Source organism: Oncorhynchus masou, chromosome 6 (assembly GCF_036934945.1).
Source record: "Oncorhynchus masou masou isolate Uvic2021 chromosome 6, UVic_Omas_1.1, whole genome shotgun sequence".
Lineage (NCBI taxonomy): Eukaryota > Metazoa > Chordata > Actinopteri > Salmoniformes > Salmonidae > Oncorhynchus > Oncorhynchus masou.
Genome location: NC_088217.1, coordinates 38,985,125 through 39,001,973, shown reverse-complemented (window position 1 = coordinate 39,001,973; position 16,849 = coordinate 38,985,125). Strand labels below are relative to the sequence as shown.

Genomic DNA, 16,849 nt, shown 5'->3' with positions numbered 1-16,849 from the left:
ATTTCAAAACCCAGCTCTTGGATTTAAGTGATGTCATAATTTGCTCAAGTGAGATAAAATTGAACTGGTGATCGTTTTAAGATCACTTGTATTGGTGTTAAAATGTTCCCTGTCTGGCTACATTTCCACTGGAACTATGGGCTCAGTAGAGAGATGTAAGAAACACATGCACTGAATCAAATCTTTACGCATAATACTGTATGTGACAGAGCACTAGCCAACCAATAAAGAGGACAAAGAGGAAGCAGCTGTAGCAATGAATATGATGCATTGTCACCCTACAACAAGTTTGCAAGATCAAAGTATATAGAAGTAACTGCATGGCCATGTTAAACTACAGATGAACTGCTGAATAGGAGATTATGTTAATTTTCTGATATTTCATAATGGTTGGACATGCCCTGTCAAATGTATATGTTTTTTCAACATTGCTTTAACCATAAGATGACTCAAATGTTTTCTCCAGCACTCTCTAACCCGTGAACTATTTTACTCCAATGGAGAAAAGAGACATCAGAGGAACAAGTTTTTTGTTATCTTGAGCATACCTTTGAGATATAGTTTTAGTGGTTAACTGTCAATAACCATTGATTATAATAGCATTGCCTTAATAATCCTCAAGGCAATAGTCTCCCATGCCTTGAGGCATTACCAAACCATTGTGAATTTACACAGTTGAGGATAAAAGTAAAGAACATAAACTTTCCTTGAGTCAAGGAGAGTGGCAGAAGTACCAAGAGTTCGAGGTTTGGCCTTCTGAAACTGAGTGATTGAATTTCTTGGCAGGGGATTCATTAAAATTATAATTCTTATTTATGAAGCCCTTTAAAAAAACTGCTTCCTATTAATTTACTTTTTTCTCTCATTTTCTTTCTTTCTCCCTTTTCCTTTTTTTCTCACTTCCCAGTGAACTTGGCACACTAATAGGTTATGAATAATTCTGTTTCAGCTTAGACGGCAATTAGCCACAATGCCAGAGGCCATTCTTCTTCTCCTCCACCAGGGGAGATTTAACACCCAGCTGAGAGAGAGTTCCCACACTTTCCCCTGGCTATATCATTCTTATATCTTGACCACCACCCCTTAATGATTAAGGGGTTAACTTGGGTGAATCCTCTCCCATTGATAAAGCTCTGTTCGCTTAGGTCTGTGAAGAGTTCATCTGGTTTGGTATTTCTTGTATATTGTATGGTTTAATGTTATTATGGGAAAGTGAAGGTCAGCGGAGGAGCTCTGAGAACCAAAACTAGTCTTTGGGTACACCTGCAGCCCAATGTCAAGAGCCATTGGCAGGCAATACGGTGAGGGAACGAAATGAACAAATGGACTAATTATGTCCTTGTGTTTCTCTCTCTCATGTTGTTGCGAGAAATGTTACTGTTGGTAATTAGCGATAGGCTGTACATAGAAATCCTTGCTGCTGGACTTCAAACACCAGAGAGAAGTGAGCCAGCTGTCATTAGAGAAAGTTGCACCAACAATTACTACAAAGGGAGGGAGCGAGAGAAGCAGCTCCTCAGGTCACTGACAGAAACATGGGAACAAAGAAACAAGTAATTCTCCAAAATAGGGTAGGTTTGCAATTATACAGACTGAGACTGGTTCAAATCCCTGTCTAGTAGTGGTCTCAGAGGCAGCATTAGATGGCATTAGAGAGGGGAATGGTTCAGTTTAAAAACATTTTTTTTATTGTTGTTGCTCCAGTCATGTTTGCCGTATGGAACTTGGGATTGAAGAAGGGAGAGTGAAATTGTGTTACAGCATGATATAGTACAATCTCCAAAAAACACTGCCTCTGTCTACTCTTGAATCTCTTAGACATTCCTCTAGCAGTCCCACTATCATCATGGCTGTCTCTTACCTTCACTCACAAGGAGTGCCAATGTAGATTTCTTGTCATTTCTTTGCTGCTTTAAAGTATTTCCCCTTTATATTTATCTTATATAATGTGTTATTTCTTCCATTTCTAGCTATCTAAAGTCAATCCCGTTAGAAAGACAGCAGAACACCCAAGAGATAGAACTGATTAATGTTGCAGGATGTCAGAGTAGAGCAGAGCTAGTCATTTTTGCATATTCACAGTCACAGGCTGACTACAGAGTAAAAATGACTCACACATAACGGTGAGAAAGACGTTTCCTGATGCCAAGACCACCTTTTCTCTCGTCGCTCGGTCGTAGATGCCCACGTGGCATTCATACGGTCCATTGTCCGAGATCCGTACCTCCGGGAGCCTGCAGAGAAGAGGCAAACATTTGAATAAAAATGAAATACATAGACATTTTTTCATAATATATAATTTTCACAGGAAATAGTTTGGACATTTTCAGATAATTCAATCCACTTGCAAATTGCATGACACTGTCGTTTATTGTTTTCCTGCTTTTCCTCCAATTGTCCCTATTGAATGATGTTGAAAGGAGGTGAACAGCAGACATACTCAGAACACTCAATTTGTTTGAATTCAGGAATAAATAATTTTACCAAAACCTCATTCTTTTTCAGGAGTAAAGCCTCCATGTTTGTGTGGAGAAATAAATGAAACCAAACAATTATTCAGCCAGCCAGCAGATATGATACGACCATTTTTGAAAGGTCTAGAAGCTCAATCTGTATTCTGTGCCCAACTAATGTGTCAACAGCAACAATCAAAGTGAGACATTACCAGTAGCATTAAGGCCCTGTGATTCATTACCACAAAATGGGAACAATTGTCCTTCCTGCCCGACGGTTTCAGGTGGAGAACTCTGTTGGAACAACGGCAGGGCACCCAGAGCGCCGGAACTCTAATGAGTTCAGCAGTGCTGAGTGTGTGTGTGTAGTGTGGAGGGTAAGAGGTGATCATTCTGTTGGTGAACAGTCAACCCTGTGTGGGGCAATCATGCACCCTTCACACCCCCAGCCCATATAGAGAACATGTCCACAGTCACTTTCAAGAGTCCCCATTGGGTCACGGCTGCAGATGCTGACTGATAGAACCTCAGTGGCAGTCACATTAACATTCTATTTTATAAAGTGTTTGCTAGATTAAGATTTTACTATTTGATAATTACAGTTGACAGTATATGATTGATGTTATGATTGTAAATTGGTGTACAATTCAGTCTATGGTTGCAAGAAACCAATTAAACCTACTACTACTACATGACAGGGCTGTGTTAATGCTGCCTTCAAAAAAGACCTCCAGCTTTAAACAACTTCACCAAGATGATAGTCACGTGATGATTGACTGACAGTAGGCTGATTTGTATTGAAAGGTGGCAACAGTGGACTCCGCTGTGCATCTCATAAACATTGCTCTGATTTAGCCGAACGTTTTTTTCATCATGCCAGATCACATGCTATGAATCTTGACCAGATATGCATTGTACTGGAATTCTTTTCACAAATGAATATTAACAAAGATGACCACAAAAAAACAACCTTTTCCTTTAGGAGTAGCATGCAATTTCACCCCACTAATTCTAGTTTTGAGGGCACTTTGTCAAACTGTGATTATTATGTTGTGATGAGCCCTGGCACCGGTGATACCTATGCTGGCATTACCCTCGCATCCCTCTCAACGAATTTGGCTCCACGAGCTGTGTCCACCAACTGCCATGTGACTCCAGTCCAGCACATCTCTTCTCTTTGTCTCTCTCTCTATCTTGCTCTCTCTTGGTCTCTCTCTTGCTCTTTCTCTCTTGCCCTCTCTCTCACTCTCTGTCTCTCTCTCTCTTGTGCTCTGTCTTTGACTTTCTCTCACTCTCTCTTGCTCTCTCAATTCAATTTCAATTCAAGGGGATTTATTGAAATGGGAAACATACAGTGCCTTCGGAAAGTATTCAGACCCTTCGACTTTTTCCACATTTTGTTATTTTGTAAAATTGATCAATTACGTTTTTTCCCTCAGCAATCTACACACAATCCCCCCATAATAAAAGAGAGAAAACAGGTTGTTTGAAATGTTTACAAATTTATAAAATTAAAAAATGGCAGAAACACCTTATTTACATTACAGTATTCAGACCCTTTGCTACGAGACTCGAAGTTGAGCTCAGTTGCATCCTGTCTCCATTGATTATCCTGGAGACGTTTCTACAACTTGGTTGGAGTCCACCTGTGGTAAATTCAATTGACTGGACATGATGTGGAAAGGCAAACACGTGTCCGTATAAGGTTCCACAGTTGACAGTGGATGTCAGAGCGAAAACCAAGCCATGAAGTTGTCCGTAGAGCTCCGAGATAGGATTGTGTCGAGGCACTGATCCGAGGAAGGTACGAAAAAATGTCCATAGCATTGAAGGTTCCCAAGAACATGATTGGCCTCCATTATTCTTAAATGGAACCACCAAGACTCTTCCAAGAGCTGGCTGCCCGGCCAAACTGAGCAATAGGGGAGAAGGGTCTTGGTCAGGGAGGTGACCAAGAAACCGATGGTCACCTAGAGATGGTCACCTAGGTCACAGAGATCTAGAGTTCCTCTGGGAGATGGGAGAAACTTCCAGAAATACAACCATCTCTGCAGCACTCCACCAATCATGCCGTTACGGTAGAGTGGCCAGATCGAAGCCACTCTTCTGTAAAAGGCACATGACAGCCTGCTTGGAGTTTGCCAAAAGGGAGCTAAAAACTCCCAGAACATGAGAAACAAGATTATGTCTGGAGGAAACCAGGTAGCAACCCTAAGGTGAAGCATGGTGGTGGCAGCATCATGCTGTGCGGATGTTTTTTAGCAGCAGGGACTAAGAGACTAGTCAGGATCGAGAGAAAGATGAACGGAGCAAAGTACAGAGATATCCTTGATGAAAACCTGCTCTAGAGTCCTGAGGACCTAAGACTGGGGTGAAGGTTCACCTTCCAACAGGTATAATGAAATAACTGCAACTCTGAAAGTGTACATTCTATTTATCAAGTTTACATCTAAGTGTTGTATAAAAAATATGATTAATTATGAGAGTACTTTTGTGAAGGTAGAAATGTGATTTTATTCTTCAAAACTTTTGCTCAGTCAGTAACCATGCCCAAGTGAGCACGGACATTGTGTTGGCGTGATGGAACACCCCCTTTTTACACGAGGATAAAAGCCTTGGTAACAAAATTTACATTAGACCAAGCAGACGGACAGTGTAAGCCGGACGTTACAAATGGCTGAAACTACCAGACCAGAAAGCATGGAGTGGTGGCTACACTTTGAAATGGTTAGAATCTCTGAAACCACGCAACATGTGAGAATAAGCTAAAAACTAGACCAGAACATTTGACAGTCTGCAGCTGTGCATGTAAAGAGACCTAGAACTTTGACTAAAGTCATGAGGTTGGAAGCAAGAAACCTCATCTCAGACTATCACTGATGCATCTGAAGTATCTGTCAAACAAACACTTCACTATCAAAGAAGCTCAACATTGCATAATTATCGTATTTCGTCGTCCTAACGTATCTGCCCAGCAGCTAGCTAAGCAGCTAGCTAACATCCACTGTCCACTAGCACTGTAGAAACTATTACACTCAACTGAACGACTCGATTAGCGTAGTGTCAGCTAGCTACATAGTTGTCTTCGCTGTCTTCGTATCCAAGATAATTGTGCAGTTTAGAGTGTGTAGACTTAGAGTGATTATCTTAATTTACCGAGGTTAGCTAGCCAGCTATTTGTCGTCCTTAACGTAGGAAATGCTGCTAGCTAGCTAGCCAACAGCTAGCCAACCTCTACCGAATTGAACTCCAACTACCCGGTCAACATTCCGCGTCGCTCCACAGGTAGTATCACATTTTCATTTCACTTCATTACAGTACAACGGTTTGATTTGTTTGATTGTAGCTAGCCAGCTACATAGCCGTCTTTGTATCTAAGACAATTGTGTAGTCTAGAGCGATTTTCTAGGTTAGCTGGCCAGCTATTGTCGTTCTTCTAACGTAGCTAGCCAGCTAGCCCCGAATAGCAGCACTGTAGTAACTATTACAGTACAACGGTTTGTTTTGTTTGATCGTAGCTAGCTAGCTACATAGCCGTCTTTGTATCTAAGACAATTGTGTAGCCTAGAGCGATTTTCTAGGTTAGCTGGCCAGCTAAACATGGATCACCACAGATAACACTGCTACTCCTACTGCTCTCTCTTCGTCCGCCCACGTGTTCTCGCACACCCCGAGAGCTTCTGGTCAGCGGGGTGGTGGCACCGGGATCCTCATCTCTCCCAAGTGGTCATTCTCTCTCTCTCCCCTTACCCATCTATCTATCGCCTCCTTTGAATTCCATGCTGTCACAGTTACCAGCCCTTTCAAGCTTAACATCCTTATCATTTATCGCCCTCCAGGTTCCCTCGGAGAGTTCATCAATGAGCTTGATGCCTTGATAAGCTCCTTTCCTGAGGACGGCTCACCTCTCACAGTCCTGGGCGACTTTAACCTCCCCACGTCTACCTTTGACTCATTCCTCTCTGCCTCCTTCTTTCCACTCCTCTCCTCTTTTGACCTCACCCTCTCACCTTCCCCCCCTACTCACAAGGCAGGCAATATGCTCGACCTCATCTTTACTAGATGCTGTTCTTCCACTAACCTTATTGCAACTCCCCTCCAAGTCTCCGACCACTACCTTGTATCCTTTTCCCTCTCGCTCTCATCCAACACTTCCCACACTGCCCCTACTCGGATGGTATCGCGCCGTCCCAACCTTCGCTCTCTCTCCCCCGCTACTCTCTCCTCTTCCATCCTATCATCTCTTCCCTCTGCTCATACCTTCTCCAACCTTTCTCCTGATTCTGCCTCCTCAACCCTCCTCTCTTCCCTTTCTGCATCCTTTGACTCTCTATGTCCCCTATCCTCCAGGCCGGCTCGGTCCTCCCCTCCCGCTCCGTGGCTCGATGACTCATTGCGAGCTCACAGAACAGAGCTCCGGGCAGCCGAGCGGAAATGGAGGAAAACTCGCCTCCCTGCGGACCTGGCATCCTTTCACTCCCTCCTCTCTACATTTTCCTCCTCTGTCTCTGCTGCTAAAGCCACTTTCTACCACTCTAAATTCCAAGCATCTGCCTCTAACCCTAGGAAGCTCTTTGCCACCTTCTCCTCCCTCCTGAATCCTCCTCCCCCTCCCCCCTCCTCCCTCTCTGCAGATGACTTCGTCAACCATTTTGAAAAGAAGGTCGACGACATCCGATCCTCGTTTGCTAAGTCAAACGACACCGCTGGTTCTGCTCACACTGCCCTACCCTGTGCTCTGACCTCTTTCTCCCCTCTCTCTCCAGATGAAATCTCGCTTCTTGTGACGGCCGGCCGCCCAACAACCTGCCCGCTTGACCCTATCCCCTCCTCTCTTCTCCAGACCATTTCCGGGGACCTTCTCCCTTACCTCACCTCGCTCATCAACTCATCCCTGACCGCTGGCTACGTCCCTTCCGTCTTCAAGAGAGCGAGAGTTGCACCCCTTCTGAAAAAACCTACACTCGATCCCTCCGATGTCAACAACTACAGACCAGTATCCCTTCTTTCTTTTCTCTCCAAAACTCTTGAACGTGCCGTCCTTGGCCAGCTCTCCCGCTATCTCTCTCAGAATGACCTTCTTGATCCAAATCAGTCAGGTTTCAAGACTAGTCATTCAACTGAGACTGCTCTTCTCTGTATCACGGAGGCGCTCCGCACTGCTAAAGCTAACTCTCTCTCCTCTGCTCTCATCCTTCTAGACCTATCGGCTGCCTTCGATACTGTGAACCATCAGATCCTCCTCTCCACCCTCTCCGAGTTGGGCATCTCCGGCGCGGCCCACGCTTGGATTGCGTCCTACCTGACAGGTCGCTCCTACCAGGTGGCGTGGCGAGAATCTGTCTCCTCGCCACGCGCTCTCACCACTGGTGTCCCCCAGGGCTCTGTTCTAGGCCCTCTCCTATTCTCGCTATACACCAAGTCACTTGTCTCTGTCATAACCTCACATGGTCTCTCCTATCATTGCTATGCAGACGACACACAATTAATCTTCTCCTTTCCCCCTTCTGATGACCAGGTGGCGAATCGCATCTCTGCATGTCTGGCAGACATATCAGTGTGGATGACGGATCACCACCTCAAGCTGAACCTCGGCAAGACGGAGCTGCTCTTCCTCCCGGGGAAGGACTGCCCGTTCCATGATCTCGCCATCACGGTTGACAACTCCATTGTGTCCTCCTCCCAGAGCGCTAAGAACCTTGGCGTGATCCTGGACAACACCCTGTCGTTCTCAACCAACATCATGGCGGTGGCCCGTTCCTGTAGGTTCATGCTCTACAACATCCGCAGAGTACGACCCTGCCTCACACAGGAAGCGGCGCAGGTCCTAATCCAGGCACTTGTCATCTCCCGTCTGGATTACTGCAACTCGCTGTTGGCTGGGCTCCCTGCCTGTGCCATTAAACCCCTACAACTCATCCAGAACGCCGCAGCCCGTCTGGTGTTCAACCTTCCCAAGTTCTCTCACGTCACCCCGCTCCTCCGCTCTCTCCACTGGCTTCCAGTTGAAGCTCGCATCCGCTACAAGACCATGGTGCTTGCCTACGGAGCTGTGAGGGGAACGGCACCGCAGTACCTCCAGGCTCTGATCAGGCCCTACACCCAAGCAAGGGCACTGCGTTCATCCACCTCTGGCCTGCTCGCCTCCCTACCATTGAGGAAGTACAGTTCCCGCTCAGCCCAGTCAAAACTGTTCGCTGCTCTGGCCCCCAATGGTGGAACAAACTCCCTCACGACGCCAGGACAGCGGAGTCAATCACCACCTTCCGGAGACACCTGAAACCCCACCTCTTCAAGGAATACCTAGGATAGGATAAGTAATCCTTCTCACCACCCCCCTTAATGATTTAGATGCACTATTGTAAAGTGGCTGTTCCACTGGATGTCAGAAGGTGAATTCACCAATTTGTAAGTCGCTCTGGATAAGAGCGTCTGCTAAATGACTTAAATGTAAATGTAAAATTGTGACCTCTGGTGGATAACCAGCGTCTTACATTGAGCCACTCCCCAGAGATGGATCGATTGGTTTCAACAGAGAGACGACAAAGAAAGACATTTACACGTAAATATATACATCACATTTCTTATCCGAACGAACTGTGGTTCAAGTGCAAAGTATTACTATGCCATTGAGCTTAGGGTCCAAATGTATCCAAGTGTTGTCTCTCTTTGTCTCTTCCTCTCTGTACCCCCCTCTCCATACGTGTAACAAGCCATCATATCTTGTCAGTCCACTAGGGACTTTTATCTCATGTAAGTGTGTATGTGTGTTCTGTGTTATTATTTAGTTAGTTTTGTATTTATATTTTTATTTATTATGGATCCCCATAAGTTGCTGCCAAGGCAGCAACTACTCTTCCCGGGGTCTGCAAAATTAAGGCAGTTATTTAATTTTAAAAACATCACAATGCATTCATTACATAATTCACAACACACTAAGTGTGTGCCCTCAGGCCCATACTCCACTACCACATATCTACAACCCAAAATCCATGTATACGTATGTGTGTATGGCGTGTATGTTATCATGTGTGTGTATGCATGTGTCTGTGCCTATGTTTGTGTTACTACACAGTTCCCGCTGTTCCATAAGGTGTATTTTACCTGCTTTTTAAATCTGATTATACTGCTTGCATCAGTTATCTGATGTGGAATAGAGTTCCATGTAGTTATGGCTCTATGTAGTACTGTGCGCCTCCCATAGTTTGTTCTGGACTTGTTCTGGACAAGACTGGCATGTCTTGTGGGGTATGCAAGGGTGTCTGAGCTGTGTGCTTGTATTTTAAACAGACAGCTTGGTACCTTCAACTTGTCAATGCCTCTTACAAAAACAAGTAATGTGGAAGTCAATCTCTCTTCCACTTTGAGCCATGAGAGATTGACATGCATGTCAATAACGTTAGCTCTCGGTGTACTTTTAAGGGCCAGCCGTGCTGTCCTGTTCTGAGCCAACTGCAATTTTCCCAAGTCTCTCTTTGTGGCACCTGACCACACGACTGAACAGTAGTCCAGGTGCGACACAACCAGGGCCTGTAGCACCTGGCTTGTTGATAATGTTGTTAAGAAGGTAGAGCAGTGCTTTATTATGGACAGACTTCTCCCTATTTTAGCTACTTTTGTATCAATATGTTTTTACCATGACAGTTTACAATCCAGGGTTACTACAAGTAGCTAAGTCACCTCAACCTGCTCAATTTCCACATTATTCATTACAAGATGTAGTTGAGATTTTGGGTTTTGTGAATGATTTGTCCCAAATACAATGCTTTTAGTTTTGGGAATATTTAGGACGTAATATTTAGGAAGTCATTCCTTGCTACTATTCCAAAACTAACCGTAGCTCTCTGTTAAGGGTATGCACAATACTGCCCCCTTTGGAGGAATTGCGTGCCCATAGTAAACAGAAAACAAATCTGTCCAAAATTGCTAATATATGCATATAATAATTATTATTGAATAGAAAACACTCTAAAGCTTCTAAAACTGTTCAAATGATGTCTGTATATAAAGCAGAACTCACAGGGCAGCCATTCTCCCAAACTCTCTCTCTCATCAGGAAAGTTACCCCAACTTTGACGTCATCACCCTCACCCTTCCCAACCAGCTACGGATCTGGGAACAGTTTCTGTGTGTTCAGCGTGCTGTGTTCTTTCAATTGGGGCGAGTAATGGAGAAAATCCCGTGAGCTTTGACCGGTTGGCGGGCAAAATAGTGACATGTCACTGGAAAATAATCTGTGCGTCCTGGCGCAATTGCATACAGCCTATTCTTTTGTTCCATTTTGTCTGAGAATAGTTGCGTTCATACGGTCGAATCGCCAATTGTTTTGTACGCTTAGAACATCCTAAAGCTTGATTCTACACTTAGTTTGACCAGTTTAGTCGACATATATATATGTAATTTTGAAGTTTTGATGCGCAACTGTTCGTGACCAGAAGTAATTTTTGGTAGCATTTCAGCTGGAACTTGCAGCATATGCTAATACAAAGACACACAAATTGAAACAATGTTTTGGGTAAGTATGACTTCTTCTACTACATTCTGATCGAAGACCATCAAAGGTAAGGGAATATATATGTTGTAATTTTATGTTTCTGTTGACTCCAACATAGCGGAGGAATATTGCTTATGTCTGAGTGCCGTCTCAGATTAGTGCCTAGTGAATGAATTCTGTAACGTTAAAAATAAATGTAACACAGCGGTTGCATTAAGAAGCAGTGTATCTTTCTAACTATATGTAGAACATGTATATTTAGTCAAAGTTTATGATGTGTATTGCTGTTATCTGCCGTTATCTGGCGGAGCTATGTATAATTTCTCAGGACATTTTTGTAGCATTTTGTGAACATGGCTCAATGTAAACGGAGATTTATGGATATAAATTGCATATTATTGAAAAAAATATAAATGTACTGTGTAACATGTCCTATTAATGTCATCTGATGAAGATTTTCAAAAGGTTAGTGAATTATTTTTCTTTTAATCCTGCGTTTGTGATTGTGTCTTTTGCTTGACAATATGGCTACATATTGTATGTGTCCTAGAGGTGGTTTTATATACATATGTGCTATGTTTTCGCCATAAAACATTTTAGCAATCTGACTTGCTGGGTAGATGAACAAGGTGTTTATCTTTCATTTGAGCTATTGGACTTGTTAATGAGTGGAGGTTAAATATTTCTAAGAATAGTTTTGCATTCCGTGCTCCATCTTTTGAGTTGAGCTTGGGGGGGGGGGTGCCCTTGGGGAACGTGTACCGTGATGTCGGTAACCTCTTGAAGCTAGGGGGAAAATCGTGAGGAAAATCAAACCAGGAAGTGGCTTCTATTTTGAAAACTCCATGTTGCACAGCCTGCCTTTGCTCCATGTAAAGGGATTTCAACCAGATTCCTTTTCCTATCGCTCCCTCAAGGTCTCAACTGTCGTTAGACATAGTTTCAGGCTTTTATTTTGAAAAATGAGCGAGAACGATAACATCGCATCATTGTATGGCTGGGTGCCAGCAGCATTTTGGTTGCGCAACAGAGTTTGGGCAGCCATTGCCGTTCCCTCTCCTACTGAAAAAGACAGTTGCAGTTGATATATTATCGATTATATATTTTAAAAACAACCTGAGGTTTGATTACAAACAATGTTTGACATGTTTCTTTGGACATTACGGATACTATTTGGAATTTTCGCCTGCGTTGTCGTGACCACTCTTTCCTGTGGATTTCTGAACATAACGCGCCAAACAAATGGAGGTATTTTGGATATAAAAATAATCTTTATGGAACAAACTGGTGGTCTCGTGAGTGAAAACAACTGAAGATCATCAAAGGTAAACAATTCATTTGTTTGCTCTTCTGAATTTCGTGACCAAGCTACTTGATGCTAGGTTTTCATAATGTTTTGTCGAGCGATCGATGAACTTACACAAAGGCTTGGATTGCTTTCGCTGTAAAGCGTATTTTAAAAATCTGACACGACAGGTGGATTAACACAAGGCTAAGCTGTGTTTCGCTATATTGCACTTGTGATTTCATGAATATAAATATTTTTAGTAATATTATTTGAATGTGGTGCTTCAATTCAGCAGTTGTTGATGACAATTATCCCACTAAAGGGATGGGTAGCGTCAAGAAGTTAAGTGTTGCACTCATTTCAGTCACTGTGGTAGCTGACCTGTATAGTGTTGAGTCATCTGCATACATAGGCACACTGGCCTTACTCAAAGCCAGTGGCATGTTGTTAGTAATGATTGAAAAAAATCAAGGGACCTAAACAACTACCCTGGGGAATTCCTGCTTCGACATTTGTAAACATGATTATGTTTGAGAGGCTTCCATTAAAGAACACCCTCTGTATTCTGTTAGACAAGTAACTCTTTATCCAAAATGTAGAGAGGGGTGTAAAGCCATAACACACACATTTTCCAGCAGCAGACTATGCTTGATAATGTCAAAAGCTGCACGGAAGTCTAACAAGACAGCCCCCACAATCATTTTATCATCAATTTCTTTCAGCCAATCATCAGTCATTTGTGTAAGTGCTGTGCTTGTTCAGTGTCCTTCTCTATACACATGATGAAAGTCTGTGGTCAATTTGTTTACAGTGAAATAGCATTGTACAATGGGGCAAAACATTATTTAGTCAGCAATCAATTGTGCAAGTTCTCCCACTTAAAAAGATGAGAGAGGCCTGTAATTTTCTTCATAGGTACACTTCAACAATGACAGACAAAATTAGAAAACAAATCCAGAAAATCACATTGTAGGATTTGTAATGAATTTATTTGCATATTATGGTGGAAAATAAGTATTTGGTCACCTACAAACAAGCAAGATTTCTGGCTCTCACAGACCTGTAACTTCTTCTTTAAGAGGCTCCTCTGTCCTCCACTCGTTACCTGTATTAACGGCACCTGTTTGAACTTGTTATCAGTATAAAAGACACCTGTCCACAACCTCAAACAGTCACACTCCAAACTCCACTATGGCCAAGACCAAAGAGCTGTCAAAGGACACCAGAAACAAAATTGTAGACCTGCACCAGGCTGGGAAGACTGAATCTGCAACAGGTAAGCAGCTTGGTTTGAAGAAATCAACTGTGGGAGCAATTATTAGGAAATGGAAGACATACAAGACCACTGATAATCTCCCTCGATCTGGGGCTCCACGCAAGATCTCACCCCGTGGGGTCAAAATGATCACAAGAACGGTGAGCAAAAATCCCAGGACCACACGGGAGGACCTAGTGAATGACCTGCAGAGAGCTGGGATCAAAGTAACAAGGCCTACCATCAGTAACACACTACGCCGCCAGGGACTTAAATCCTGCAGTGCTAGACGTGTCCCCCTGCTAGTACATGTCCAGGCCCGTCTGAAGTTTGCTAGAGAGCATTTGGATGATCCAGAAGATTGGGAGAATGTCATATGGTCAGATAAAACCAAAATATAACTTTTTGGTAAAAACTCAACTCGTCGTGTTTGGAAGACAAAGAATGCTCAGTTGCATCCAAAGAACACCATACCTACTGTGAACCATGGGGGTGGAACCATCATGCTTTGGGGCTGTTTTTCTGCAAAGGGACCAGGACGACTGATCCGTGTAAAGAAAAGAATGAATGGAGTTCATGAAAACCTCCTTCCATCAGCAAGGAGCTGAGGGGCAGCAACCACTTGGCAGTGTAGCCTAGTGGTTAGAGCATTGGACTAGTAACCGAAAGGTTGCAAGTTCAAATCCTTGAGTTGACAAGGTACAAAATCTGTCGTTCTGCCCCTGAACAGGCAGTTAACCGACTGTTCCTAGGCCGTCATTGAAAATAAGAATTTGTTCTTAACTGACTTGCCTCGTAAAATAAAGGTAAATAAAAAGGGTATTGAAGATGAAACATGGCTGGGTCTTTCAGCATGACAATGATCCCAAACACACTGCATGGGCAACGAAGGAGTGGCTTTGTAAGAAGCATATCAAGGTCCTGGAGTGGCCTAGCCAGTCTCCAAATCTCAATCCCATAGAAAAGGGCTGATTTCAAGGTTTTACTGCTAACCTACAAAGCATTACATGGGCTTGCTCCTACCTATCTCTCTGATTTGGTCCTGCCGTACATAACTACACGTACGCTACGGTCACAAGACGCAGGCCTCCTAATTGTCCCTAGAATTTCTAAGCAAACAGCTGGAGGCAGGGCTTTCTCCTATAGAGCTCCATTTTTATGGAACGGTCTGCCTACCCATGTCAGAGACGCAAACTCGGTCTCAACCTTTAAGTCTTTACTGAAGACTCATCTCTTCAGTGGGTCATATGATTGAGTGTATTCTGGCCCAGGAGTGGGAAGGTGAACGGAAAGGCTCTGGAGCAACAAACCGCCCTTGCTGTCTCTGCCTGGCCGGTTCCCCTCTTTCCACTGGGATTCTCTGCCTCTAACCCTATTACAGGGGCTGAGTCACTGGCTTACTGGGGCTCTCTCATGCCGTCCCTGGAAGGGGTGCGTCACCTGAGTGGGTTGATTCACTGATGTGGTCATCCTGTCTGGGTTGGTGCCCCCCCTTGGGTTGTGCCATGGCGGAGATCTTTGTGGGCTATACTCAGCCTTGTCTCAGGATGGTAAGTTGGTGGTTGAAGATATCCCTCTAGTGGTGTGGGGGCTGTGCTTTGGCAAAATGAATGGGGTTATATCCTTCCTGTTTGGCCCTGTCCGGGGGTGTCATCGGATGGGGCCACAGTGTCTCCTGACCCCTCCTGTCTTAGCCTCCAGTATCTATGCTGCAGTAGTTTATGTGTCGGGGGGCTAGGGTCAATTTGTTATATCTGGAGTACTTCTCCTGTCCAATTCGGTGTCCTGTGTGAATCTAAGTGTGCATTCTCTAATTCTCTCCTTCTCTCTCTCTTTCTCTCTCTCGGAGGACCTGAGCCCTAGGACCATGCCCCAGGACTACCTGACATGATGACTCCTTGCTGTCCCCAGTCCACCTGTCCGTGCTGCTGCTCCAGTTTCAACTGTTCTGCCTTATTATTATTCGACCATCCTGGTCATTTATGAACATTTGAACATCTTGTTCTGTTATAATCTCCACCCGGCACAGTCAGAAGAGGACTGGCCACCCCACATCGCCTGGTTCCTCTCTAGGTTTCTTCCTAGGTTTTGGCCTTTCTAGGGAGTTTTTCCTAGCCACCGTGCTTCTACACCTGCATTGCTTGCTGTTTGGGGTTTTAGGCTGGGTTTCTGTACAGCACTTTGAGATATCAGCTGATGTACGAAGAGCTATATAAATACATTTGATTTGATTTGAAAATCTTTGGAGGGAGTTGAAAGTCTGCGTTGCCCAGCAACAGCCCCAAAACATCTCTGCTCTAGAGGAGATCTGCAAAGTTTTCTGAAAGTCACAAATAAGGTGTGACTTACAGAAAATGTTGCAGATCTCCTCTAGAGCAGTGATCTTTTGGGGCTGTTGCTGGTATTGAGATAAATGTTTAGTTATGGACCAAATACTTATTTTCCACCATAATTTGCAAATAAATTCAATACATATCCTACAATGTGATTTTCTGGAGAAAAAAATCTAATTTTGTCTGTCATAGTTGAAGTGTACCTATGATGAAAATTACAGACCTCTCTCATCTTTTTAAGTGTGTCACGAATATTACCGAAGGTGACTCCCCTTCTGGTTCGGGTGGCGCTCGCGCTCGTCGTCGCCGGTCTACTAGCTGCCACCGATCCATTGTTCTGTGTTCGTTTGGTTTTGTCTAATTTGTTTCACCTGTTTCTTGTTTGGTTGTTAGGGTGGGGCTATTTAAGTTAGTTCAGCCCGCTTCTGTTTGTGCAGGCTTGTTTATCTGTATGTGTTAGAGTGGTTAGTGTTTTGCATTTTCGGGTTTTTTCGCTGTCCTTTATTTTTCACGTGTTGTTCGCCTGATTTTTGTTCTTGTGATTTTCTGGACATTAAAGCGTGTTTTTCCCGTATCCTTTGCTCTCTGCGCCTGACTCCACAGCTATTCACTCATTTACCGTTACAGAAGCCCGCACCACATTATGGAGTCAGCAGGAGCAGCGACCACCCCTCTTCCCACGATGGAGGAAAGAATCCTTCACCACACGTCCATCCTCCAACGCCTCGGATCAGCGATGGATCAAATGTTGGAGAGGATGGATCATTGGGAGAGGAGTGGTCTCCCTACTACCCCACCTACCCTCCCACCAGCAACTCTACCATCTCCCCCAGCGGGTTCTGGTTCCAGCGCTCTGCGCATTACGCCTCCAAGGGAGTACGATGGAGCCAGGGATTCCTGCTTCAATTAGACCTCTACCTGGCCACCATTCGGCCGGCTCCCTCAGACGAGGATAGCGTGAATGTACTCATCACCTGCCTTACAGGTAGAGCCCTGGAATGGGCCAATGCTGTTTGGAACGGGCCC

General features: G+C 44.2%; 1 protein-coding gene across 2 annotated transcripts in view; it reads right to left on the bottom strand.

Moving 5' to 3' along the window:
• LOC135542036 (immunoglobulin superfamily member 21-like) overlaps positions 1 to 16,849 on the bottom strand; it is a 299,416-nt gene that overhangs the window by 92,239 nt on the left and 190,328 nt on the right. For both annotated transcript variants that reach the window (XM_064968619.1, XM_064968620.1), the window contains exon 4: positions 2,116 to 2,234. In XM_064968619.1, the coding sequence (XP_064824691.1) occupies positions 2,116 to 2,234 (119 nt within the window). The remainder of the gene's footprint in view (positions 1 to 2,115; positions 2,235 to 16,849) is intronic.